Source organism: Sander vitreus, chromosome 12, assembly GCF_031162955.1.
Source record: "Sander vitreus isolate 19-12246 chromosome 12, sanVit1, whole genome shotgun sequence".
Taxonomy (NCBI): Eukaryota; Metazoa; Chordata; class Actinopteri; order Perciformes; family Percidae; genus Sander; species Sander vitreus.
The window spans coordinates 31,160,694-31,185,735 of NC_135866.1; the positions used below are offsets into that span (position 1 = coordinate 31,160,694).

The following is a 25,042-nucleotide window of genomic DNA, read 5'->3' on the forward strand; positions in this document are numbered from 1 at the left end:
GTTATTCCCCGTGTCACGGAAAGCGTAAGCCCACCCATGACCTTTTCCTAAACTCAACCATCCCGTTCCCCGTGTCACGGAAACGTAAGCCCACCCATGACCTTTTCCTAAACTCAACCATCCCGTTATTCCCCCGTGTCACGGAAACGTAAGCCCACCCATGACCTTTTTCCTAAACTCAACCATCCCGTTATTCCCCCGTGTCACGGAAACGTAAGCCCACCCATGACCTTTTCCTAAAACTCAACCATCCCGTTCCCCCGTGTCACGGAAACGTAAGCCCACCCATGACCTTTTCCTAAACTCAACCATCCCGTTCCCCCGTGTCACGGAAACGTAAGCCCACCCATGACCTTTTCCTAAACTCAACCATCCCGTTCCCCCGTGTCACGGAAACGTAAGCCCACCCATGACCTTTTCCTAAACTCAACCATCCCGTTCCCCCGTGTCACGGAAACGTAAGCCCACCCATGACCTTTTCCTAAACTCAACCATCCCGTTCCCCCGTGTCACGGAAAGCGTAAGCCCACCCATGACCTTTTCCTAAACTCAACCATCCCGTTATTCCCCCGTGTCACGGAAAGCGTAAGCCCACCCATGACCTTTTCCTAAACTCAACCATCCCGTTATTCCCCCGTGTCACGGAAACTTAAGCCCACCCATGACCTTTTCCTAAACTCAACCATCCCGTTCCCCCGTGTCACAGAACCTTTAACCGTCCCGTTATTCCCCCGTGTCACGGAAACGTAAGCCCACCCATGACCTTTTCCTAAACTCAACCATCCCGTTCCCCCGTGTCACGGAAACGTAAGCCCACCCATGACCTTTTCCTAAACTCAACCATCCCGTTCCCCCGTGTCACGGAAACGTAAGCCCACCCATGACCTTTTCCTAAACTCAACCATCCCGTTCCCCCGTGTCACGGAAACGTAAGCCCACCCATGACCTTTTCCTAAACTCAACCATCCCGTTCCCCCGTGTCACGGAAACGTAAGCCCACCCATGACCTTTTCCTAAACTCAACCATCCCGTTTCCCCCGTGTCACGGAAACGTAAGCCCACCCATGACCTTTTCCTAAACTCAACCATCCCGTTATCCCCGTGTCACGGAAACGTAAGCCCACCCATGACCTTTTCCTAAACTCAACCATCCCGTTCCCCCGTGTCACGGAAACGTAAGCCCACCCATGACCTTTTCCTAAAACTCAACCATCCCGTTCCCCCGTGTCACGGAACCGTTAACCGTCCCGTTATTCCCCCGTGTCACGGAAACGCAAACCCACCCATGACCTTTTCCTAAAACTCAACCATCCCGTTATTCCCCCGTGTCACGGAAACGTAAGCCCACCCATGACCTTTTCCTAAACCCAACCATCCCGTTATTCCCCGTGTCACGAAACGTAAGCCCACCCATGACCTTTTCCTAAACCCAACCATCCCGTTATTCCCCCGTGTCACGGAAACTGCTTAACCGATCCCGTTATTCCCCCGTGTCACGGAAACATAAGCCCACCCATGACCTTTTCCTAAACTCAACCATCCCGTTATTCCCCCGTGTCACGGAAACGTAAGCCCACCCATGACCTTTTCCTAAACTCAACCATCCCGTTCCCCCGTGTCACGGAAACGTAAGCCCACCCATGACCTTTTCCTAAACCCAACCATCCCGTTATTCCCCCGTGTCACGGAAACGCAAACCCACCCATGACCTTTTCCTAAACTCAACCATCCCGTTCCCCCGTGTCACGGAACCGTTAACCGTCCCGTTATTCCCCCGTGTCACGGAAACGTAAGCCCACCCATGACCTTTTCCTAAACTCAACCATCCCGTTATTCCCCCGTGTCACGGAAACGCAAACCCACCCACGACCTTTTCCTTAACATAACTGTGTCAAAAGGGATGCCAGTTGTCCCGACCAAGCGCGTTTAGCTAAAGCACGTTATATGACGCTAAAGGAGACTTTTAGCGTCAATAACAACGACAAAGGCACCTGACCAAGCGTCCGTATTTCACGAGATAGGAGTGAGAATCTGTTGTTCCATTATCTTTATTGAAAAGGAAGTTCTTCCTCGCCGCTGTCGCACTAAATGCTCGCTCTCGGGGGAATTACTGGAATAGTTGGGTCTCTGTAAACTATAGAGTGTGGTCTAGACCTCCTCTATCTGTACAGTGTCCTGAGATAACTCCTGTTAGGATTTGATACCGTCAATAAAACTGTATTTAATTGAACATTCGGTTTAAATTAAAACTTGTTATCACGTTAGGTCACAGTTTGCTCGTTTTGAGTATGGGGATTGAGATGTTTACGTATATATTTTCCACATAAGATGTGTCTGGGTGTGACTTTGATCCAGAGTTACCTCTGGGATTGAGTTATGAAACTGTGGGAGGCGTTTTGTCTTCATATGTTTAGAGAGGAATCCTCTCAGACAGACACACGTGTTGGAAACTGTCTTTATAAAAGCTAAAATAACACCTGAACTCATCACGGCTGCCGGCGGTGTTTAGATGAACACTAACTCTGATTACAGAGTGAGTCACGCTGAGTCACATACTGATGTACTCTGAGTTGAACCTCATGCCGACGGTCAGACACACGAACAAACAGACGCACCTTGTTAAATGCACCGCGCCCTCCTTCTGGATGCTTACTTTCATCTGAATCACATTCACTGTCATACAAAGTACCATTTAGTTTGGAAAACAACACCAACATGTACAAAAGTCCTGCATGTTTTACCTCAACCTGGCCAGTGGGTTGAAAATAATGTCAACCCACTGGCCACTATTTTGTTTATTTGATTATTATATGAATGTTTTCTAGTTTTCTTCTCTCCTCTGTGACAGTAAACTGAATCCTTTCATCCTTCTCTGCCTTTCTTTCCTTCACTTCGTCCTTCGCTACGTACTTCCTTTCTTCCGTTCGTCTTCTTTCCTTCCTTCCCCTTTTCCATCCTTCTTAATTTATTCTTCCTTTTACTTTCTTTCCATTCTTCCTTCCTTCCCTTTTCTTTCCACCCTTATTTTCATCCTTATTTCCTTCGCTCTTCTTCTTATATTCCCTACTTTCTTTCCTACTTACTTTCTTACACACTTACTTAAAAACTAAAGTGTAGAGCGGCAAAGATGAATGGATCAGCTGTCAACTCTGAAATTAATCTCCAACTATTATTTTTTAATATAAAAACAGGTAAACTTGTGTGATGTCAGCGTGTTAAATGTGAACATGTTCTAGTTTCCGCTCTCGTCTGTGACAGTAAACTGAAGATCTTTGAGTTGTGGACAAAACAAGACATTTGAGGACGTCATCTTGGGCTTTTTGGGAAACACTGATCCACATTTTAGAGACCAAACAACTCATCCATTCATCCAGAAAACAATCTACAGATTAATTAACAACCTTACCAAGTAGTTTTGTTGCCTATACACCCCGGCTTGAAAGTCTGGTGTTTTCTCCTTAACTTCTTCAGGACATGAACACCTGTTTCCTGGTGAAAGTCTTGTGTTTTCTCCTTAACTTCTTCAGGACATGAACACCTGTTTCCTGGTGAAAGTCTTGTGTTTTCTCCTTAACTTCTTCAGGACATGAACACCTGTTTCCTGGTGAAAGTCTTGTGTTTTCTCCTTAACTTCTTCAGGACATGAACACCTGTTTCCTGGTGAAAGTCTTGTGTTTTCTCCTTAACTTCTCCAGGACGTGAACACCTGTTTCCTGGTGAAAGTCTTGTGTTTTCTCTTAACTTCTCCAGGACGTGAACACCTGTTTCCTGGTGATAGTCTTGTGTTTTCTCCTTAACTTCTTCAGGACGTGAACACCTGTTTCCTGGTGAAAGTCTTGTGTTTTCTCCTTAACTTCTTCAGGACATGAACACCTGTTTCCTGGTGAAAGTCTTGTGTTTTCTCCTTAACTTCTTCAGGACGTGAACACCTGTTTCCTGGTGAAAGTCTTGTGTTTTCTCCTTAACTTCTTCAGGACATGAACACCTGTTTCCTGGTGAAAGTCTTGTGTTTTCTCCTTAACTTCTTCAGGACATGAACACCTGTTTCCTGGTGATATCTTGTGTTTTCTCCTTAACTTCTTCCAGAACATGAACTCCGCTCCCCCCTGACCTCCTCCCTATGAGGATCTTCACGCTCTTATACAGCAGCAGTCAATGTGCTGCTGACAGTAGTAAATACGTAGAATACATACACATTACAGAGCTTTACTTTTCAGAGATATATGTACGAATGCTTCATGAGAACAGGCTGATTTCTTTGAGATCAGGATCATGTATATCTTGATTAAATTGAATATCCATCTTCATTAATGGATATAATTTTCCCCTCTTTGCTAACAGTAACAAGTAGCAGCATGTTCTATCTATCAGCTGCAGGCAGCCAGCTGCGTATTAGAAGAGGCGTTGGCTGGTTTGGGTGTGAACTGTGATGATTTGTCTGCAGGGCTTTAAGCTCGGTGGCGCAGCTTTCTCTGGGATTTCGGAACAAACCACAGAACATAAGAGGTGCTTCACACTCTGTAAACATTTCTAATGCTCCGTGAGCTTTTCAGGAAAAGACAAACAGTGATTTTGTCTTCACCTTCAGTCTGTTATATCCTTTGGAATCACACAACCAGTGTTGCCGACTCTTTTCCGATGAAAGTAGCTCCAAAAGTCGGTAAGATATGGCGCTAGATGATGCAAAGACATTGGTGATGTCGTTGAGTCATCATTTGCACAAAGCTTAGAGAGAAACAGAGCCTGTTTCTGTAACAATGGATGATAAATGATATGAATGAACAAAGTAAATTAGATGTTCCCCTGTGTGTTCTCCTGCAGCGACAGTTCGTTGTGACTGCAATGGGAGATCTCGGTACTGCCTTCGGGACGCCGTGGGCCTGCACTGTGTCGACTGCCAGGGAAACACAGAAGGCCGCCACTGTGAGCGCTGCAAGGCCGGCTTCTACCTGGCGGGGGCGCCACTGAGCTGCACGCCCTGTCTCTGCAACCCAACAGGTAAAACAACCCCACAAAACACATAAAAATCTTTCCTTGAAGCGTAACTTTGGTATTTTTCAACCTGGACCCTATTTTCCCATGCATTGGTGTCTAAGTGACTGATTGAAATTGGTCCAGGATTAATCAGTTAGCGTCCACTAAAAGTTCTGTTTTTGCAGCTGACAGACTCAGATTATTATATTTTAAGTGTCTGACAACATTATAGAAAGGATCCCTACAGAGATAGACCTTTTAGTTAAAGAGGAAGATCCTTTTAGTTTAACATGAAACAGCCCCAAAATCACCATCACCAAACTACACCAGACTCCATGTAAATAATGAGTACTTTTAGCGTGTATAGAGCCAGCATATTTCCACCAGACTCCATGTAAATAATCAGGACTTTTAGCGTGTATAGAGCCAGCATATTTCCACCAGACTCCATGTAAATAATCAGGACTTTTAGCGTGTATAGAGCCAGCATATTTCCACCAGACTCCATGTAAATAATCAGGACTTTTAGCGTGTATAGAGCCAGCATATCTCCACCAGACTCCATATAAATAATCAGGACTTTTAGCGTGTATAGAGCCAGCATATCTCCACCAGACTCCATATAAATAATCAGGACTTTTAGTGTGTATAGAGCCAGCATATCTCCACCAGACTCCATGTAAATAATCAGGACTTTTAGCGTGTATAGAGCCAGCATATCTCCACCAGACTCCATATAAATAATCAGGACTTTTAGCGTATATAGAGCCAGCATATCTCCACATGTAAATGGGTGAATTAAAGGTTTATTTCAACCAAACCAGAGTGGTGATTGTTGGAACAGTGGAAAGATGAACCAAGACGGCTTTTGATAGTTTTATTTAGTTTCTGTCCACTTTGAATGACGTGTGTTTTACGATGATAAAAGGACTGATTACCCCTTTAATACGCTCCCAATGTTCTGAGAAAGAGAAACTATTGTTTTAGTTTTATTTCTAATGTTTCTTTGGCTGCAGGTTCTGTCGCTGCCACATGTGACAGCAGGGGGCGCTGCAGCTGTAAAGAAGGCGTCACCGGAGAGAAATGCGACCGCTGCCCAGATGGACCGATCGGACCCGACGGCTGCTCGCAAAGGTGAAGAAACACTTCAGATTCCTTAAACATAATCTCTTCAATGGATGCACTTCTTCTGACACTATAGCTGTGTTGGAAACTGTTCCCTCATTCACTCACTCTCTATTCCCTCTATAGTGTCTGACTTCAATTTATTAATTCCCGCGCCTTCATTATCGGACTTAAAGTGCCCATATTCTGCTCATTTTCAGGTTCATAACTGTATTTTAAGGTTGTACCAGAACAGGTTTACATGGTTTCATTTTCAAAAAAACACCATATTGTTGTTGTACTGCACAGCTCTCTCTCACTGCTGCAGATCCTCTTTCAGCTGGTCTCTGTTTTAGCTACAGAGTGAGACCTCTTTTCTTCTTCTGTACTATCTTTGATTGCACTCGCACATGCTCAGTAGCTCAGATGTAGCTCATGTCAGCTAGCTAGCTCCATAGACAGTAAAAGAAAGGCTGTTTCTCCACCTTCAGTCAGTTACAAGGCAGGATTAGCTGGGAGACTTCTTCTAAATGAGGGCGCACATGGAAGTAGTTCTTTTGGAGATTATGGTGTTACTTGTGTGTGTTGCTATTGAGAACGAGGTAGCATGCTAGCGTTAGCATGCTAACGCTACGAGCTAACGGCTGCAGTTAGCCAGCTCGTTTCGGCTTGTGACATCACAAGCCGTGCATATTTTGACCAGCTGACCCGGAGACTGAAGGCAGGACACATTCAGAAACCGTATCTCACTCAGAACAGCATGGATGGATTTTTTTCGAAGTTTGTATGCGTGTGGAAGCAACAGAGACATAAAAGAACACCCCAAATCCCAGAAAAAGTGTTTTTTTCATAATATGGACACTTTAAGTTCACCAGAACACAAGGATCAATCTGAGACGAAGAGTTCAGTTGAGCAATGTTTACTGAGTCCAGCATAAGAGTTACAACACACCTGTGGATTCACAAACGGAGACTAAGTTTCCCTAGCAACAGACATCAAGTCAGAGCCCGGTCCACCAAGTTGTCCTCTGAATTATGAGCCCTGATCTGTTCTCTCCCTCTAGCTTTTGTCCTATCCTCACAGGGGGGTGTCTTCTTGTTTCTTAGGCAGAAACTGTTATCTTACACACACACACACCAAGCCACGCCAAGGTCGGGGTCTCCGTGTGGTGCAACTTCCTGTTCCATTCTCGCAACCTTCAACCAATGCACCTCTGTGCCATAAAAGACTGATTTTTTTTTATGACTTAAGCTTAACTTTCTGTGCATCAGAGTACTTTTAAGCACTTCCTCAATGACTAACACAGCTCTTTTGCAACAAGCACATACACACATTTTGTTAATAAAATATTTCTACAAGTGAAAAGTGTCAGACACTACACTGAAAACATTGTTGCGTGACTTGCGTCAGTAGATGCGCCGATTATTTGTGTGACGGAGGCGGGCACGCCCAGCATAATGTAAACAAACAAACAGAGCACCCAGGAGAATATTAAAGGTTGTGTATTATATGTATTTTGCATGTTACATTTCCACTGTTTAGAAAAGAAAGCCCGCTCCATTTTTCCTTTCCAGTTTCTGTGGGTCCTTCTGCTTCTTCTTCTCCTCCGGGAAAACACAACGTTATCAGGAGTAAAATGTAGGCTACATCGTATGTACGCTGAAATGAGCTGTGCATTGTGGGTATTTTTTATAGTGGACTATATAGTGAATTAAATCAACCAGTGGAGAATTCGCGGAGAGAAGACAGGATACTTTGTTTCTGGGTTTGTTTTTGTCCCAGTTTCTGTTCTAACTTCCTGTTGCTCATTGTGTTTCAGACGCCAGCCCAGAGAGGATTCTGGGAGTCGGCCCTGTTTCTGTTACGGTCACAGCAGCCAGTGTTCGGCACAGTCCGGTTACTCCGTCCACAGCATCACCTCCACCTTCGCCGATGGTAACCTTTCACCTCTCCACTTCACTATAAAACAACGATGTGCAGAAGTTGACAGTCGATTCTGGTCTTAAATTTCAGAATAAAAGCCCTGACGATTTGCAGAAGTTGTTACCGACTTTGTTGTGTTTACATTTCAGAATAAAAGCCCCAGAAAACACCAGTTGTAACAGACTGTGTTGTGTTTACATTTCAGAATAAAAGCCCCAGAGAACACCAGTTGTAACAGACTGTTGTGTTTACATTTCAGAATAAAAGGCCCAGAGAACACCAGTTGTAAAAGACTCGCGTTGCGTTTACATTTCAGAATAAAAGCCCCAGAGTACACCAGTTGTAAAAGACTGTTGTGTTTACATTTCAGAATAAAAGCCCCAGTGTACACCAGTTGTAACAGACTGTGTTGTGTTTACATTTCAGAATAAAAGCCCCAGAGAACACCAGTTGTAACAGACTGTGTTGTGTTTACATTTCAGAATAAAAGCCCCAGAGTACACCAGTTGTAAAAGACTGTGTTGTGTTTACATTTCAGAATAAAAGCCCCAGAGAACACCAGTTGTAACAGACTGTGTTGTGTTTACATTTCAGAATAAAAGCCCCAGAGTACACCAGTTGTAAAAGACTGTTGTGTTTACATTTCAGAATAAAAGGCCCAGAGAACACCAGTTGTAAAAGACTGCGTTGCGTTTACATTTCAGAATAAAAGGCCCAGAGAACACCAGTTGTAAAAGACTGTGTTGTGTTTACATTTCAGAATAAAAGCCCCAGAGAACACTAGTTGTAAAAGACTGTGTTGTGTTTACATTTCAGAATAAAAGCCCCAGAGAACACCAGTTCTAACAGACTCTGTGTTGTGTTTTCAGGTCCGGACGGCTGGAAGGCTGCGACCGATCAGGGCGTTACCCCCGACGATGTCCACTTCCGCTGGTCACCGAGCCACCAGGACCTGGAGGTGATCTCCAAAAACAGCCTGCCGGTCTACCTGTACGCTCCAGGTGAGAACAAGCCCCGCCTCCTTTAACCTCCCTCCATCATCTCATTTCTTTTCTGCCTTTCCTTTGTTTCATGACGGATGTTTTCGTTTTATTTCCTTTCTTTGCCTTGTTTCCTTCCTTTCATATTTCTCCAAATGTCTCCTTGTGTCTTTTCCTTTTCATTTTCATCTTTTCATTTATTTAGTTAATTTCGTTTTCCTCTCCTCGTTTCTTCTCTCCTCTCCTCCCCTCCCCTCTCCTTGTTTCCCCTCTCCTCTCCTTGTTTCCCCTCTCCTCGTTTCCCCTCTCCTCCCCTCCCCTCTCCTCTCCTCTCCTTGTTTCCCCTCTCCTCGTTTCCTCTCCTCTCCTCCCCTCTCATCTCCTCTCCTCCCCTCTCCTTGTTTCCCCTCTCCTCTCCTCTCCTTGTTTCTCCTCCCCTCTCCTTGTTCCCCTCTCCTCGTTTCCCCTCTCCTCCTCTCCTCGTTTCCCCCTCTCCCTCTCCTCTCCCTCTCCTCTCCTCTGCTTCCCCTCTCCTCTCCTCCCTCTCCTCTCCCTCTCCTCTCCTCTCCTCTCCCCTCTCCTCCTCTCCTCTCTCCTCTCCTCTCTCCTCTCCTCTCCTCTCCTCTCCTCTCCTCTCCTCGTCTCCTCTCCTCCTCGCCTCTCCTCTGCTTTCCCTCTCCTCTCCCTCTCCCTCTCCTTGTCTCTCCTCTCCTCTCCTCTCCTTGTCCCCTCTCCTCCCCTCTCCTTGTTTCCCCTCTCCTCCCCTCTCCTTGTTTCCCCTCTCCTCTCCTTGTTTCCCCTCTCCTCTCCTTGTTTCCCCTCTCCTCTCCTTGTTTCCCCTCTCCTCCCCTCTCCTCCCCTCTCCTCTCCTCGTTTCCCCTCTCCTCTCCTCTCCTCCCCTCTCCTTGTTTCCCTCTCCTCTCCTCTCCTCCCTCTCATCTCCTCTCCTCCCCTCTCCTTGTTTCCTCTCTCCTCTCCTCTCCTCTCCTTGTTTCTCCTCTCCTCTCCTCCCCTCTCCTTGTTTCCTCTCTCCTCTCCTCTCCTCGCCTCTCCTGTCCTCTCCTCTCCTCTCCTCTCCTTGTTTCTCCTCTCCTCTCCTCCCCTCTCCTTGTTTCCTCTCTCCTCTCCTCTCCTCTCCTTGTTTCTCCTCTCCTTTCTTTGTTTCTCCTCTCCTCCTCACCAGTATGTTTTTCTCCTCCTTTCCCTCAGCTCCGTACCTGGGGAATCAGCTGCTGAGTTTCGGTCAGAACATTTCCTTCTCTCTGCGTCTGGACCGCGGCGTCCGACACCCGTCCACCAACGACGTCATCCTGGAAGGCGGCGGCCTCCGAGTGTCCGCCTCGCTGGGAGAGCTGCGATCCATCGTCCCCTGTGGACAGAAGATCAACTACAGCTTCAGGTACGAGATCCAGAGACAACTTCCATTGTGTAATCTGGATGCAGCGTTTATTTTGTTGCATTTGTTTTCTGGGTTTGCGTGCTTTTCTTTTTGCGTTTTTGCGTTTGCTTATCGTTTTTTATTTGCAGCGCGTTCGTGTATTTGGTTGTGTTATTGTGTTGTGTATTTGCGCGTTTGCTGAATGCTGTGCATGTGTTGTCAAATGAATGAAGTTGTTTTCTTTTGCTTGTTGTTTTGTTAAGTTGCAGGGCGTTTGCCCCTGTCGGCCACCGTATTTTATGGATCAAACATGCAGCTTCCTTAGCTTCACTCCTGCAGAAACATTTAAACAGTCTGAGCGACTTACAGATTCTTTCGGTCGCAGGAGTTTGTTTCTACTTGCTCTGATTATGGCAGCAGGATTCCTCCTCTCTGACAGACAGGAATGCTCACACTGGAGTGAAAGAGAAAATACATTTAAGCGGCAACAAGAGAGAGGCCAAACCCTGAATGCCAGGGTCTGATAGGTGGGAGGGGTTAATCGCGTCAGTCTTTCTCTCGACTTTGACAGAAAATAAACACTGTGATGGATCATCTCTCTGCAGAAACTTTCAAGTCTCTGCAGAAACTTTCAAGTCTCTGCAGGTTCAATTTCAACCAAAAAGAAGCATAACAACTTTCATTCATTTTGGACACAGTTTATTATTTAGCAAGTACCGATTTACAGTGAATAACATCTGTGAAGAAGAGCTTTGATATAAAGATTGTTTCGTGATTTTACTGTGAAGGCACCTGAGTTTTTTAGATGCATCTCAGGGAAAGACTGCTACTAAAAGTCTCATTTATTGTTGTAAAGTGTGAAATCTTCTGTGTGAACAGCCAAAGGGCAGTGACACACCAACCCGATAATCGGCCGTCGGACAGTCTGGCGAGGTCGGTGACTCGAGTCTGTTCGGTTCGTTACGTACATCGTCCGTCCGAGGAGCCGTCGGCCTTCATTTTGGCCGACCTGACATGTTGCGTTGGAGGGCGGGCAGTCGGACTGCATGACCAATCTAATTGGTGGAGCGCTAACCTGGAAATGACGAGCGGGATGAGCGTGACTAACCGGCAGTTTCCACTGGATGCGTAATGGCTACATGAACGGCTCTGGAACGTCAACGGAGTCATTAGGTTTCCATTAAAGACAATGTGTGTATTTCCACTGACTGCAGAACGACTGCGTCCCGACTGCGTCCCGACTGCGTCCCGACTGCGTCCCGACTGCGTCCCAGCTCCGGCGGTCTGCAGCCCTCCAGAGCAGATACGCAGAGCTTCTATTTTTGCAGCAATTCAGCACACGGCAGATAGTGCGGGACGGGAAGTCGAGCACAGAAACAAAATAAAAACATCCGGTTAATTTTCAAAATAAAATACACCGTGCTCAGGGCGGATCATATCTCCCTGCACTACACCTTGAAAACACAGCTCAGAGCTGTTTCCTCTCTACTCCTCTGGATGGAAACTAACTGGTGGTGGTTTTGTGGTTCTATTCTACGTGAATTCGCGAGATCTCGCGAGATCTCGTGGGTCCTCGTGACTTCAGCTGTCAGTCACGGCCCAATCTGATTGGTGGAGAGCTAACCAGGAAACGGAGAGCAGGATGAGCATGACTAGAGTCTCTCAAAATCTGATGAACATCTTCTAAACTGACCTTTGTTGATCTGAAATGAAGACAGATTCAGCAGCTGCACGGCCTGTTTCTCTCTTCAAATGTTTTCAGAAACACGTTTCCAATATGAGATCGTATTCTGACGAGACGCCATGACAGTCTGGCTTTGAGTTTCTGGTGAAACCAGACCCACGTGACGCGTTCGTCCAATCAGCTGCCGGTTTTCATTTTTTGGGCGACAGTACAGTCGCTTCGGTGTGTTCTGAGGCACTTTTTGGACCTTGGGGAGGCGACTGATCAGTCCAGCTGTCTTTTCTGCCAATGGTCGGCTGTCGGGTTAGTGTGTCAGGGGCTTAAAAGACTGTACTGTCCGATCAGACTGGGTGGACTGGTACTAAATGTGTGATATCTTCTGTCTGATCAGACTGGGTGGACTGGTACTAAATGTGTGATATCTTCTGTCCGATCAGACTGGGTGGACTGGTACTAAATGTGTGATATCTTCTGTCCGATCAGACTGGGTGGACTGGTACTAAATGTGTGATATCTTCTGTCCGATCAGACTGGGTGGACTGGTACTAAATGTGTGATATCTTCTGTCCGATCAGACTGGGTGGACTGGTACTAAATGTGTGATGTCTTCTGTCCGATCAGACTGGGTGGACTGGTACTAAATGTGTGATGTCTTCTGTCCGATCAGACTGGGTGGACTGGTACTAAATGTGTGATATCTTCTGTCTCAACAGACTGGACGAGGGTCCTGGCAGCCGGTGGAGGCCTCAACTTTCCTCCTCTCAGTTCCAGACACTTCTCCAGAATCTCACCGCCATCAAGATCCGGGCAACGTTTGGCCAAGACGGTGAACTTCCTTTACATTTACTTTTATACTTCCCTTTCCCACTGGCCAAACACCCACTTACACCCTCTAACATCTGGCTTTCATCCTCAGTGTGAAAAGTTATAATCATCGTTCATTTTGGGGCGAATGACTCTGATTAGATTCAACCTCATTGTCATTGTGCAGAGTACAAGTACAAAGACAACGAAATGCAGTTTGCGTCCAACCAGAAGTACAAAAAGAGCAGAAAAGAGCAACGTGATATACAAGTATAGACAGGACAAGAAATATAGTGTAGTATAGACAGTAGTATACAGTTGGTTTACAGATGGTGGTTTACTGTAGAGTAATATGAATTAAATATAAATATGTGCAGTGTATTAGCAGTTACCTTATAAGAGCAGAAAAAATATGGCTATGTAATATGAACAATCGATGAACAACATACAGATGTGCAATAGTAAGAATAATATAGATATATGCAGTGTATTAACAGCATTTATTATAAGAAAAACTGAATAAATATGGGTATTTAGTATTGCTAATAAAAAAAGTTCACATTTTAACAAAAAACGTCGATATTCTCTGAGTTTAAAGTCACAAATGTACGAGAAAAAAAACTCAGAAATATTTTTTTAAAGATTATTTTCAGGCATTTCGGCCTTTATTGGATAGGAAAGCTGAGATATGAAAGGGCAGAGAGAGGGGGGGGGGAAGACATGCAGGAAAACCGTCACAGGTCGGACTCAAACCCTGGACCTTCTGCGTCAAGGAACAAACCTCTACATATGTGCACCCGCTCTACCAACTGAGCTAACCGGCCACAACTCTGAGAAATATTTGCTGAATATTTGGAGGATGATTGACTAAACTGTTGTGTCTTTTTCAGGCCGTGGTTACCTTGACAACGTGCAGTTGGTGTCGGCGCGGCGTGGGGGGGCCGGCGTCCCGGCCGGCTGGGTTCAGACCTGCCGCTGCCCGCCGGGTTACGAGGGCGAGTTCTGCGAGCGGTGCTCAGCGGGCTTCAGATGGCGGACGCCGGCCGACGGCGCCTTCAGCGTCTGCGAGCGCTGCAGCTGCAGAGGAGGAAGCTGCGACCCACAGACCGGAGACTGTTACTCTGGAGACGAGACGCCCGGAGAGCCCAGCTGCGCCGAAGGTTTTTACCGGGACCCCTGGCAGGAGCACAGCTGCGTGAAGTGTCCCTGTCCGGACGGAGAGTCCTGCTCGATTGCCGCCGGCTCTCTGGAGCCACGATGTGACCGCTGCCCAACCGGAGCCACCGGTACAGTCATGTGAACAAATTAGGACACCCATGCTAAAGTTGACTAAAAAGAGGAATAAAAAACTCATCTTTAGGAAATTGATCTTAATGCCTTAATTAAAAAAATTTGGAAAAATCCAACCTTTAAGGACACCAATTTTCTTTGTGAATGAATAATGTATCGTAAATAAATAAATGTTCTTCCTTAAAATACAGGGGGCATAAGTCACTACACCCCTATGTTAGATTCCCATAGAGGCAGGCAGGCTTTTATTTTGAAAGGCCAGTTATTTCATGGATCCAGGATACTATGATCCTGATAAAGCTCCCTTGGTCTCCCATCATCACATACCCTTCACCATACCCCCCCATCATCACATACCCTTCACCATACCCCCCCATCATCACATACCCTTCACCATACCCCCCCCATCATCACATACCCTTCACCATACCCCCCCATCATCACATACCCTTCACCATACCCCCCCATCATCACATACCCTTCACCATACCCCCCCATCATCACATCCCCTTCACCATACCCCCCCATCATCACATACCCTTCACCATACCCCCCCACATCATCACATACCCTTCACCATACCCCCCCATCATCACATACCCTTCACCATACCCCCACATCATCAGATACCCTTCACCATACTCCCCCCCCCCATCATCACATACCCTTCACCATACCCCCCACATCATCACATACCCTTCACCATACCCCCCACATCATCACATACCCTTCACCATACCCCCACATCATCACATACCCTTCACCATACCCCCCACATCATCACATACCCTTCACCATACCCCCCCATCATCACATACCCTTCACCATACCCCCCCATCATCACATCCCCTTCACCATACCACCCCATCATCATATACCCTTCACCATACCCCCCCATCATCACATACCCTTCACCATACCCCCCCATCATCACATACCCTTCACCATACCCCCACATCATCACATCCCCTTCACCATACCCCCACATCATCACATACCCTTCACCATACCCCCCCCCCATCATCACATACCCTTCACCATACCCCCCCCATCATCACATACCCTTCACCATACCCCCACATCATCAGATACCCTTCACCATACCCCCCCATCATCACATACCCTTCACCATACCCCCCCATCATCACATACCCTTCACCATACCTAGAGATTAACATGGTTGTATTTCAGTTAGTCTAACAGCTGGTTTGATTTGCATTGAGAGATGATCTTATGGAAAGTACCCCATGCCAATCTCTGGTCAAACCTCATGGTCACACATAGGGGCGGGGACAGGTAATCACACAGGTGGGAAGGCAGAAGACAGGAAGTAAAACAAGACAACACATGGGAGAGCAGAGAGACTACAAAATAAAATAGGATGAAACTACAACAGAAAACCCACAATCGTGACAAACAACCGTGATAATCGTGCTACAACAAAGTATCATATCGTAGTCTGATAATCTTGTGTCTGCCCGTCCCTTCAGGTCCTCGCTGTGACGTGTGTCAGGAGGGTTACCATGGAAACCCATCAGGAATTGGCGGCGTGCAGCGGCCCTGCCGGCCCTGCCGCTGTAACGGCCACATCGACGTCAGCGTGGCGGGAAGCTGCGACCGCCGCAGCGGAGAATGTCTCAAGTGTCGGAACAACACAGCGGGGCGGAGCTGTGAGGAGTGTCAGCCAGGTTTCTACCACGGACACGCCGCAGACGCCTGCAAACGTAAATACATACAAACGCATTTTCATTTATTATATCTGCATATATCTTCTATATATCTGCAGGGGTTCGTCTTTGAAAATACACCAAAACTTGGATATTCTTGGAGATTAATGTCACACATTTCTTAGACAAATATGTTGAAAAAGGCAACAAAAAACCTTAAAAGCCGACCAAAACGATCTATGTGGGGGTTTTTCGGGGGAGGAAAGTCTCGATAAAATGATGTAGAGTGAGTTAAACTCCGTGAAACCTGTTTTGTTATGCTTTTAAATGTAAATTGACTGTATTTATATAGCACTTTTCTAGTCTTAACGACTAACTATAACAGGAACCATTCACACACTGTGGCCGAGGCTGCCGTACAAGGTGCCACCTGCTTATCATATAAACATTCACACACATTTACCCAGCTCAGGGTTCAGTGTCTTGCACAAGGACACTTCGACATGGGACTGCAGGGCCAGGGATCGAACCACCAACCTTCCGATTGGCAGGCAACCGCTCTACCACTAAGCCACAGCTGCACATATGCATCTGTTTCTGTGTTAGTACTGTGTTAGTGGAGTCAAATTCCCTCTTTGTGTTCACACTTACCTGGCCATGAAAGCTGCTTGTGATTGTGAATATTAAGGTCTGTTTCCTGTCTTGTTTTTGTTGCGTAGCGTGCAGCTGTGACGTTCTGGGCTCTGAGTCTAGACAGTGTGACGATGCAGGTCGCTGCCGGTGCAGACCGGGCTTCGAGGGTCTGAAGTGCCAGAGGTCCAACTGTCCCGCCTGTTTCAGCCCCATCAAGAAAAAGGTACCGAAACTCTGCTGCATGTTTTTATCTGTATGAAGAAAATGTTTAGCATCAGTTAGAGTCAACATAAAGTTCTGTTGTTGCTGCTGACAGACTCAGATTATTATTCTAAGTGTCTGACAACATTATGAAAGGATCCCTACAGAGATAGACCTTTTGAGTTAAAGAGTAAGATCCTTTTAGTTTAACATGAAACAGCCCCGAAATCACCATCACCAAACTACACCAGACTCCATGTAAATAATCAGGACTTTTATCATCGTAAAACACACTTCATTCAAAGTGGACAGAAACTAAATGAAACTATCAAAAGCCGTCTTGGTTCATCTTTCCACTGTTCCAACAATCACCACTCTGGTTTGGTTGAAATAAACCTTTAATTCACCCATTTACATGTGGAAATATGCTGGCTCTATACACACTAAAAGTCCTGATTATTTACATGGAGTCTGGTAGAAATATGCTGGCTCTATACACGCTAAAAGTCCTGATTATTTACATGGAGTCTGGTGGAGATATGCTGGCTCTATACAAGCTAAAAGTCCTGATTATTTACATGGAGTCTGGTGGAGATATGCTGGCTCTACACACGCTAAAAGTCCTGATTATTTACATGGAGTCTGGTGGAGATATGCTGGCTCTATACACGCTAAAAATCCTGATTATTTACATGGAGTCTGGTGGAGATATGCTGGCTCTATACACGCTAAAAGTCCTGATTATTTACATGGAGTCTGGTGGAAATATGCTGGCTCTATACAAGCTAAAAGTCCTGATTATTTACATGGAGTCTGGTGGGTTTGGTGATGGTGATTTTGGGGACGTATCATGTTAAACATAAAGGACATAACTCTTTAACTAAAAGATCTTCTGAACCTCAACTGTGACTGTGACATTATTTAGCCAGAGGGAGATTCTCTAAATGAGTTTGTTGAACTGTGTGTTTCAGATGGAGGCTTACGCTGCCAAACTGAAGGAGCTGGAGATTCTGTTCTCCAAAATGGACGGAGGTTTGAAACCAGCCGACAGCGCTGAGATGGAGGCGGCTCTGAGAGCAACCGAGGAGATGGTGGACGACCTGCAGTATGAGGCCGAGATGCTCACAGGTACGGGAACGTTTACACCATCCAAGAAAAAAACATTTTATATTTTACTGCAGTAAATGCCATACTAATGACATCCCGTGTGCCCTTGTCCAATAGGATCAGAGAAGAACCTGCAGGGCCGCCTGGCTTCCATCAGCAGGAGTCAGCTGGCCGAGGAGCAAGACATCCAGAACATCGCCGACACAGCGGACGACATCAAACGCCGACAGCAGACATACAGGGCGAAGGTGGCGGAGGTTCAGAGTCTGATGGAGGAGATGAGACGCGAACTAAACGAGGCCAAGGCCCAACTCAGATTAGCCGTAAGACCAAATACAAAAAATGTCCAATTCCAAATTAATTTCTGATTCTGAGGAACAGTACAATTTCCCAAGACTTGTGTTTTAAAAAGTAATATAACCAAAAATATATAGTTACATAAACCAAGACCAAGTCATCACCAAGACCGGAGTGTATCGAGACTGAGACAAGAACAAGACTTTGAGGGGTTGAGACCAAGACTTTGAGGGGTTGAGATCCGATACAAGAAGGAGACTTTGAGGGGTTGAGACAGAGACAAGACCAAGACTTTGAGGGGTTGAGATCCGATACAAGAAGGAGACTTTGAGGGGTTGAGACCGAGACGAGACCAAGACTTTGAGGGGTTGAGACCAAGACAAGACCAATACTTTGAGGGGTTGAGACCGAGACTTTTAGGGGTTGAGACCGAGACTTTGAGGGGTTGAGACCGAGACTTTGAGGGGTTGAGACCGAGACAAGGGTAAGGCAGAAACACCCTTTCCCCGAGCTGTTGGCTAAACACTTCAAGATTTCTTCGTTCTTGTGTGTTTTGGAAAGTTCGGACCTAATATGATTGACAGGTTTACTTTTAATCTAACAGCCATTTTGTCTCTTCCTTCTTGTCAGGAGATTCCTCTCGGAGATGCTCCACTGAGTTCAAACCTGCTTTCCTCTCTGGTGCAGACAGCTACAAGTCTGGCTGATAAGTAAGTGCATCGTCTGCAAACCTTGGCAGTCATCCAGATCATATTTACCCAAGGAAGGGGTTAAAATCAAGAGCAAATGGACTTGGTTATAGATTAACTTCGTTTTTGTTTCAACCTGGACCCTATTTTCTCATGTTTGTGTCTAAGTGACTGATGGGAGCAACCAAAATGATGCTTTAAAGGTGCTTCGAAGATGTTTCGTCTCTCATTCCCTGAAGTTCCAAACTGAAGAAGTCACTAAATGAGGAACAAAGTGTCTTCGAAGCATCTTTAACCAAAGTCCAATCGCCTTTGATTTGAAGTTCATTGTCTGCAAAACGTTCGCTGTCATCCAGATCATAGTTACCCAAGAAAGGCTTATAATCAAGAGCAAATGGACTGGGTTATAGATTAACTTAGTTTTTATTTCAACCTGGACCCTGATTCCCATGGTTCCCATCTTTGAAGCACCTTTTAACCAATGTCCAGTTGCCCTTGATTCTCACCCTTCCATGGATAAGTAAGTCCGTCATATTTATTTATTTATCTGTTGAGAAGATAAGAGTTTATATTTACCATATCAGATACGATACAGTTTTATTGTCAGCCAGGGCTGAAATTCTTTTTGCATCCCTGGGTAGCTCATATGAAAAAGTGGACATAGACATAGATGAATAACACCAAAAAAACAAATGACATTAACACCCAAGTAAGGAAACAAAGCATACGTGTATAACAACAGAAAATGACATGAACATACACACAGACAAGGTCTTGGAGACTTGTAACCCTGAATAAATATTGCATTGGATTTAATGTAGCTGGTTTAACAACATGATAGATTGATGTATGAAAGAGTTTTTAAGTCTGATGCGATTGAAAGAAGATGTTTGTGTCTTCATCACTTCCTGTGTGTCCGTCTTGCAGACATGAGACGAAGGCAGACGCCGTGGAGCGAAGCGCCAACGAAGCTCTGAGTGACTCCGAGAAGAGTCTGGCCCTGGTCCGAACTCTCATGAACAGAGAGAACAAAGTCAAAGAGCTGATCGGAGATCTGAAAACCATGTGAGTCTCTTCTGTCAGCTTGAGGATAATGGGTTAAATGGTCTCATTCCTTTGTCCTTTTACTGTTATAACATTGGTTTCATTGAGTATGTTTACGTGCACATTAATATTCCACTATTATTCTGAATATAACAATAATCCTAATTTGACAAAGGTTATGTAAACAGCAGATTATGAAAAAGGCCTTTTCCCGAATTAAGCATTTTCCGATTAAGACATGTGTGATATGCCGGTATTATTCAGGTTTTAGAAGCATTCTTTGGACATGTATACAGCGCATTCAGAATCTGCATCTCAATCAGGGCTTTCCCTGCAGTTTATGACAGTTTACAGCCTCACGGCTGTTAACGCTTCAAGCCTCTCGGCGTTGCAGTGGTTGTAATACACAAACCAACCAGCCAACAGTTTGCAGGGTTGCATATGAGCTGACCTTTTCAAGAAGCTGGTTGAATAAATAAAAGAAGGACACTGTGTTTGCTCCAACAAGTCCTACTGGTTAAAAACATATATTTGTACGCTGCATGTAAACGGCAATATTAGAGAAATATTGTCTTTCATTAGCCATTGAAACAGCTTAGAGGAATATTGTCTTTTCAGAATAAGGGCAAAAAACTGAATTTTATGTGCATGTAAATGTAGTCATCGACAAAAAGTCCAAAGGTACAAGAGTGTTTACAGAACAACTTTAGGAGGGTAGTAAGTAGGTAGTTCGTTGTCCAATGGGACGATCGTAAATCTGTGTTGATGCTCTAAACCAGTGGTACTTAAACTTCTGTCAATAATGTACCCTGTGACCAGCAGAAAACATTTTATGGAATAAAAGCCCAAACAAAGAGGTAGAAAACGGCGCTGCACCGGTGGTTCCTGATTTACTAAACAACAACCTTGTAACTCAAAATACTGGAAGAAACAGCAGACTGTGATTGCCTTCGCACAGCTCTCACAGACCGTTCCTCAATACGTGAAATACCTACGTTTTCTTCATGGCCACATGCACGCGCAGCCAAACACGCTATCAAAACTCTGACTTAATTATCTGCTCAGGATGTCATTATGCCACTACAGTATATCTCTACATAGCAAGTAGCTGTTTGCTGCTATATTTTTGTTCTGAATGTCGAGAACAACCCCTTTTTAATACTACATTTTTAATGTGTTCATGGGAAATGTAGGATCAGAACTACAAGCAGTATCGTCAGATAAAGATTAATTTTCCAAGCCAAACATACACAAAACCGCCCAAATTTCTTGTTGGAAAACAGACCGATCTGGCATTATAGACTTATATCTTTTGTGCAGCCGATTCACACAGACGCAGTGTTATTTGCTTCTTCATCACTGGCCAAAATTGTCTAGTAACTTTACGATGTTACTCAGGTATGATAAGAATTCAGCCGCGGTGAAGGGTTTGGAGAACCAGGCCACCCGGCTGAGCACTGAGGCCGGAAACGAGAGCAAGATGGCCGACGGCATGCTGAAAGACATCGCCAACATGGAGCGAAGCATCCCGTCATCCCTGAAGGTAACTGCTGCTGTTAGACGCCAAAGTGTGTAGGTCCGTCTTTAGAAAACAAGTCGTCCTGAGGAAACATTCCTGAGTGAATACTCTCTAATATTCTGTTCTCCCATCATGCTCAGGGGCAGGTGGACGCCATGGTTTCCAGGTTGGACGATGTGAAGAAGTCGGTGGATGCGGACATCTCCGGGATCGGGGCGCTGCAGGACGGCGTGCAGCGAGACAAGGCCGCCACTGAGGAACTGCTGGCAAAGGGCAAGACCGCCCAAAAGGTACTAAAGGATCAAAGGAACCCAAACCATGTTTTTACATTTAACAAACTGTTCTCTTAAACTTTGAACTAACAAGCTACATGCTGAAAAGTTTTGAAGAAGATTTGGATGGTGCAACAAGGCAGGCCTGTTGGTCTTTCTCCCATCCCAGAATGCATTAGTGGTGCAATGCAAGACAATATGTTGATGTCCAATCTGGTTTCTCTCTCTAGGAGTTCGACAAGCTGTCCAACAGAGTCGACATCGCCAAGGTCAACACAGAGGACGCTCTGCGACGCATCAACAGCAACACCAACGAGCTGGACGATGCCCTGAACACCCTGAGAGGTAGACAGACAGACAGACAGACGGAAAGAAGACAGACAGACAGACTCACAGACATACAGACGGTCGGATGGACAAGGCAGACAGACACACACACAGACAGACAGACGGAAAGAAGACAGACAGACAGACTCACAGACATACAGACGGACGGACGGACAGACAGAAAGAAGACAGATAGCCGGACAGAGAGCCAGACAGACAGGCACAGACAGAGAGAGAGCCAGACAGACGGACAGAATGTGACTCTTCCTGGTCTTCCTCCGCAGGGTTCGACCAGCAGATCGACGGAGGTAAAGCTCTGGCCGACGCCGCCATCAAGCGTCTCCCCGGCATCAGCACCGTCATCCAGCGGGCCGTGGACAGCAACGCTAAGACGATCTCCGTCCTGGGAGACGTGTCTGGAGATTACGACGCGGCGCTGGGAACCATCAACGTGCTGGAGAACCTGGTCAATGGTCTGGAGGTAACATCCAATCACCTGAGAGCTTTTAAGTTTCAATTCACACAGGGTAGATAGTGCTCTTCTACTTTCAGTTGCTTCAAAGCTTTGTGCTTACAGCTTGAAGGCAGTTAAAGGGTAATTACCTGGACCCTATTTTCCTGTTTTTGTGTATAAGTGACTGATGGGAACAAAAATCTTTGAAACTGGTCCAGTATTTAAGCGAGACATCTGTGATCAGCATCCGCAGAACGGGCTGTAATGTAACCCTACAGGACAGATGTTCAGCATCAGTCAGCGTCCACTAAAAGTTGTGTTGTTGCTGCTGACAGACTCAGATTATTATTCTAAGTGTCTGACAACATTGTGGAAAGGATCCTACAGAGATAGACCTTTTTAAGACCTTTCTGTTTAAGCAGAGACAGACTCCATTTAAAAAAAACAATACTTTTAGCGTGTATAGAGCCAACATATTTTCACATGTAAATCAGTAAACTATGTGTTTATTTCAACCAAAACTGGAATTGTGATGGTTGGTAAAGTGGATAGACAAACGAACCAAACAAAACGACTTTAGTTTTATTTAATTTCGGTCCACTTTGAATGAAGTGTGTCTTATGATGCTAAAATTACTGTTTATTTACATGGAGTCTGGTGGCTTTAGCGAACTTAATTATGTTTATAAAAAGGATCTTATTCCTTAACAGAAAGGTCTATTTCTGTAGGGATCCTTTTACATAATGTTGTGAGACAGAGAATAATAATGTGAGCCTGTCAGTAGCAAAAACAGCACATTTGTGGACGTAAAGAAGGTGCATAATTGCCCAATACTGTTATAGTTGCTTCTTGCCTAGCACTGGACCAATGTCAAAGTCTGTTGTTCCCATCAGTCACTTAGACACAAAAACATGGGAACATAAAGTCCAAAAGGTCCATCTGAAACGACGCATGCACCAAATCCTGATTTTTGGGGTTCTGCTGAATCCTGAACCCCCTGGTTGAGGTTCTGCTGAATCCTGAACCCCCTGGTTGAGGTTCTGCTGAGTCCTCGTCCCGTCCTCAGTCCATGAACACAGTCAACACATTAATGAAGTAAACAGTGACTGTCCTTCCTTTGCCGTACCTGAAGTTGCTGCATTCTGGCTGCTGTCTGTAGATTCCTTCATGCTCAGCTCGTATTCTTCCAGATGTTTCATACCAGATGTTGTAACAGCGGTGATGTTGTGTATTGTTTAGGGTCCTCGCCACCACCAGACTAATCAGCATTGCAGATTGAACATGTAGCTGGACTTGAATGGCCTTCTTTTGACTGAAAGTACTGCCAAACAACACTTGTTCTGCTCACCAGTTCCATTTTCACTTTCTCTTTCTGCATTGAAGCTCCACCTACGTAAACACCTTCCAGTAATCAACGGCGCCGTCATTACGTCGACCAGCGTAGCGCGCGTAGTGCAGGGTTCGGCAGAAACCGAACCCCCGTCAAAAATCCGAAGCCGAATCCTGGATTCGGTGCATCCCTATCTGAAACCTCCCCTCTGTGTTCACTGGGTTTCTTTATTCTTCAGGGAACAATTGGATCTTTGCCGTCTCATGCCGATCTGCTGAAGGACGCCACGAAACTGAACAACGAGGCAAAGGATCTGAAGACGACGGCAATGGACACAGCTGCAGACCTGGCCTCCGAGCTGGACGCTGGCCGGACGCTGGAGGCCGTCGCCAAGCAGGTAAAGTAACTAAGTACATTTACTCCAGTACTGTACTCCAGTCCAAATGTTGAGGTACTTGTACTTCCCTTACTTACCCTCTTCGAGCTGCCTAAGCAGATAGAAAAGCTACAATTCTGGTTAAGAAAGTTTGCATGATGTGCAACGTTTATATAGGCTACTAATGCAGTCATACAGTGCAGCATGCCTACGTCTTCTATTGTTGTAGTGTTTGTCCACCACTCAGTTTTTGGCTCAGTTTTATCAAGAGGCTAAGTGTTTTAAGAGGAGTTGTGCTTACTGCAGGTTGTACCCTCACTCCCTCATCTCTGTCCCTCTCCTCCTGAGTCTCCTCCTCACTGTGCATGCCACTGTCGCCGACACCACTACCACTATCATCAGACACGGGCGCCGATTTTGTTTTTTTATCCAAGTGCTCGTGGTGCCCCCCCATGACTCATGTCAAAAACCGCCCCTGTTTTTACTCCACTACATTCATATGTTACAGCTTTAGTTACTAGTTACTTTACACATTAAGATTACTGCACACAGAACACATCTTGTTTGATTCTAAAGTAAACTAACCAACAATATAACGGCTACAAGTGTGTGTGTGTGTGTGTGGTAACATAACAGAGTAGTTTTACACTGTGGTATTAGTACTTCTACTGTAGTAAAGGATCTGAATACTTCTTCCAGCTCTGAAAGTATCCGTGCAGACAGATAACCTGTCGGGGGAGAAAGAGTCACCAACTGTTGGACAAAAACTAAATGAAGTGAATGTTTTGTCTCTGCAGGCAGCCGTTGGAGCGACAGGAGCTTTCAACAACGCCAAACAGACCCGAGACGCTGTGGGAAAAACACTGCGAGACATCAGCAGTATGCTGGCTAACATGAGTACGTTCCTCTGGTTTTACTTCACGTTAAAGGGTTATTTTACAACCTACACTCTTTATTTTACGGGCTGTAATGTAACCCTACAGGACAG

The 25,042-nt window shown here is 45.5% G+C and overlaps 1 protein-coding gene across 1 annotated transcript in view; it reads left to right on the forward strand.

Moving 5' to 3' along the window:
• Window positions 1-25,042, forward strand: part of lamc2 (laminin, gamma 2) — a 28,297-nt gene that overhangs the window by 1,825 nt on the left and 1,430 nt on the right. Inside the window, exons 2-20 of the mRNA XM_078265176.1 lie at window positions 4,822-4,998; window positions 5,991-6,108; window positions 7,899-8,014; window positions 8,872-9,003; window positions 10,192-10,381; window positions 12,758-12,870; window positions 13,739-14,134; window positions 15,629-15,862; window positions 16,525-16,661; window positions 17,611-17,767; window positions 17,864-18,069; window positions 18,674-18,753; window positions 19,660-19,797; window positions 21,175-21,319; window positions 21,436-21,585; window positions 21,798-21,912; window positions 22,179-22,375; window positions 23,917-24,075; window positions 24,852-24,951. Of these exons, the coding sequence (XP_078121302.1) occupies window positions 4,822-4,998; window positions 5,991-6,108; window positions 7,899-8,014; window positions 8,872-9,003; window positions 10,192-10,381; window positions 12,758-12,870; window positions 13,739-14,134; window positions 15,629-15,862; window positions 16,525-16,661; window positions 17,611-17,767; window positions 17,864-18,069; window positions 18,674-18,753; window positions 19,660-19,797; window positions 21,175-21,319; window positions 21,436-21,585; window positions 21,798-21,912; window positions 22,179-22,375; window positions 23,917-24,075; window positions 24,852-24,951 (3,060 nt within the window). The remainder of the gene's footprint in view (window positions 1-4,821; window positions 4,999-5,990; window positions 6,109-7,898; window positions 8,015-8,871; window positions 9,004-10,191; window positions 10,382-12,757; window positions 12,871-13,738; window positions 14,135-15,628; window positions 15,863-16,524; window positions 16,662-17,610; window positions 17,768-17,863; window positions 18,070-18,673; window positions 18,754-19,659; window positions 19,798-21,174; window positions 21,320-21,435; window positions 21,586-21,797; window positions 21,913-22,178; window positions 22,376-23,916; window positions 24,076-24,851; window positions 24,952-25,042) is intronic.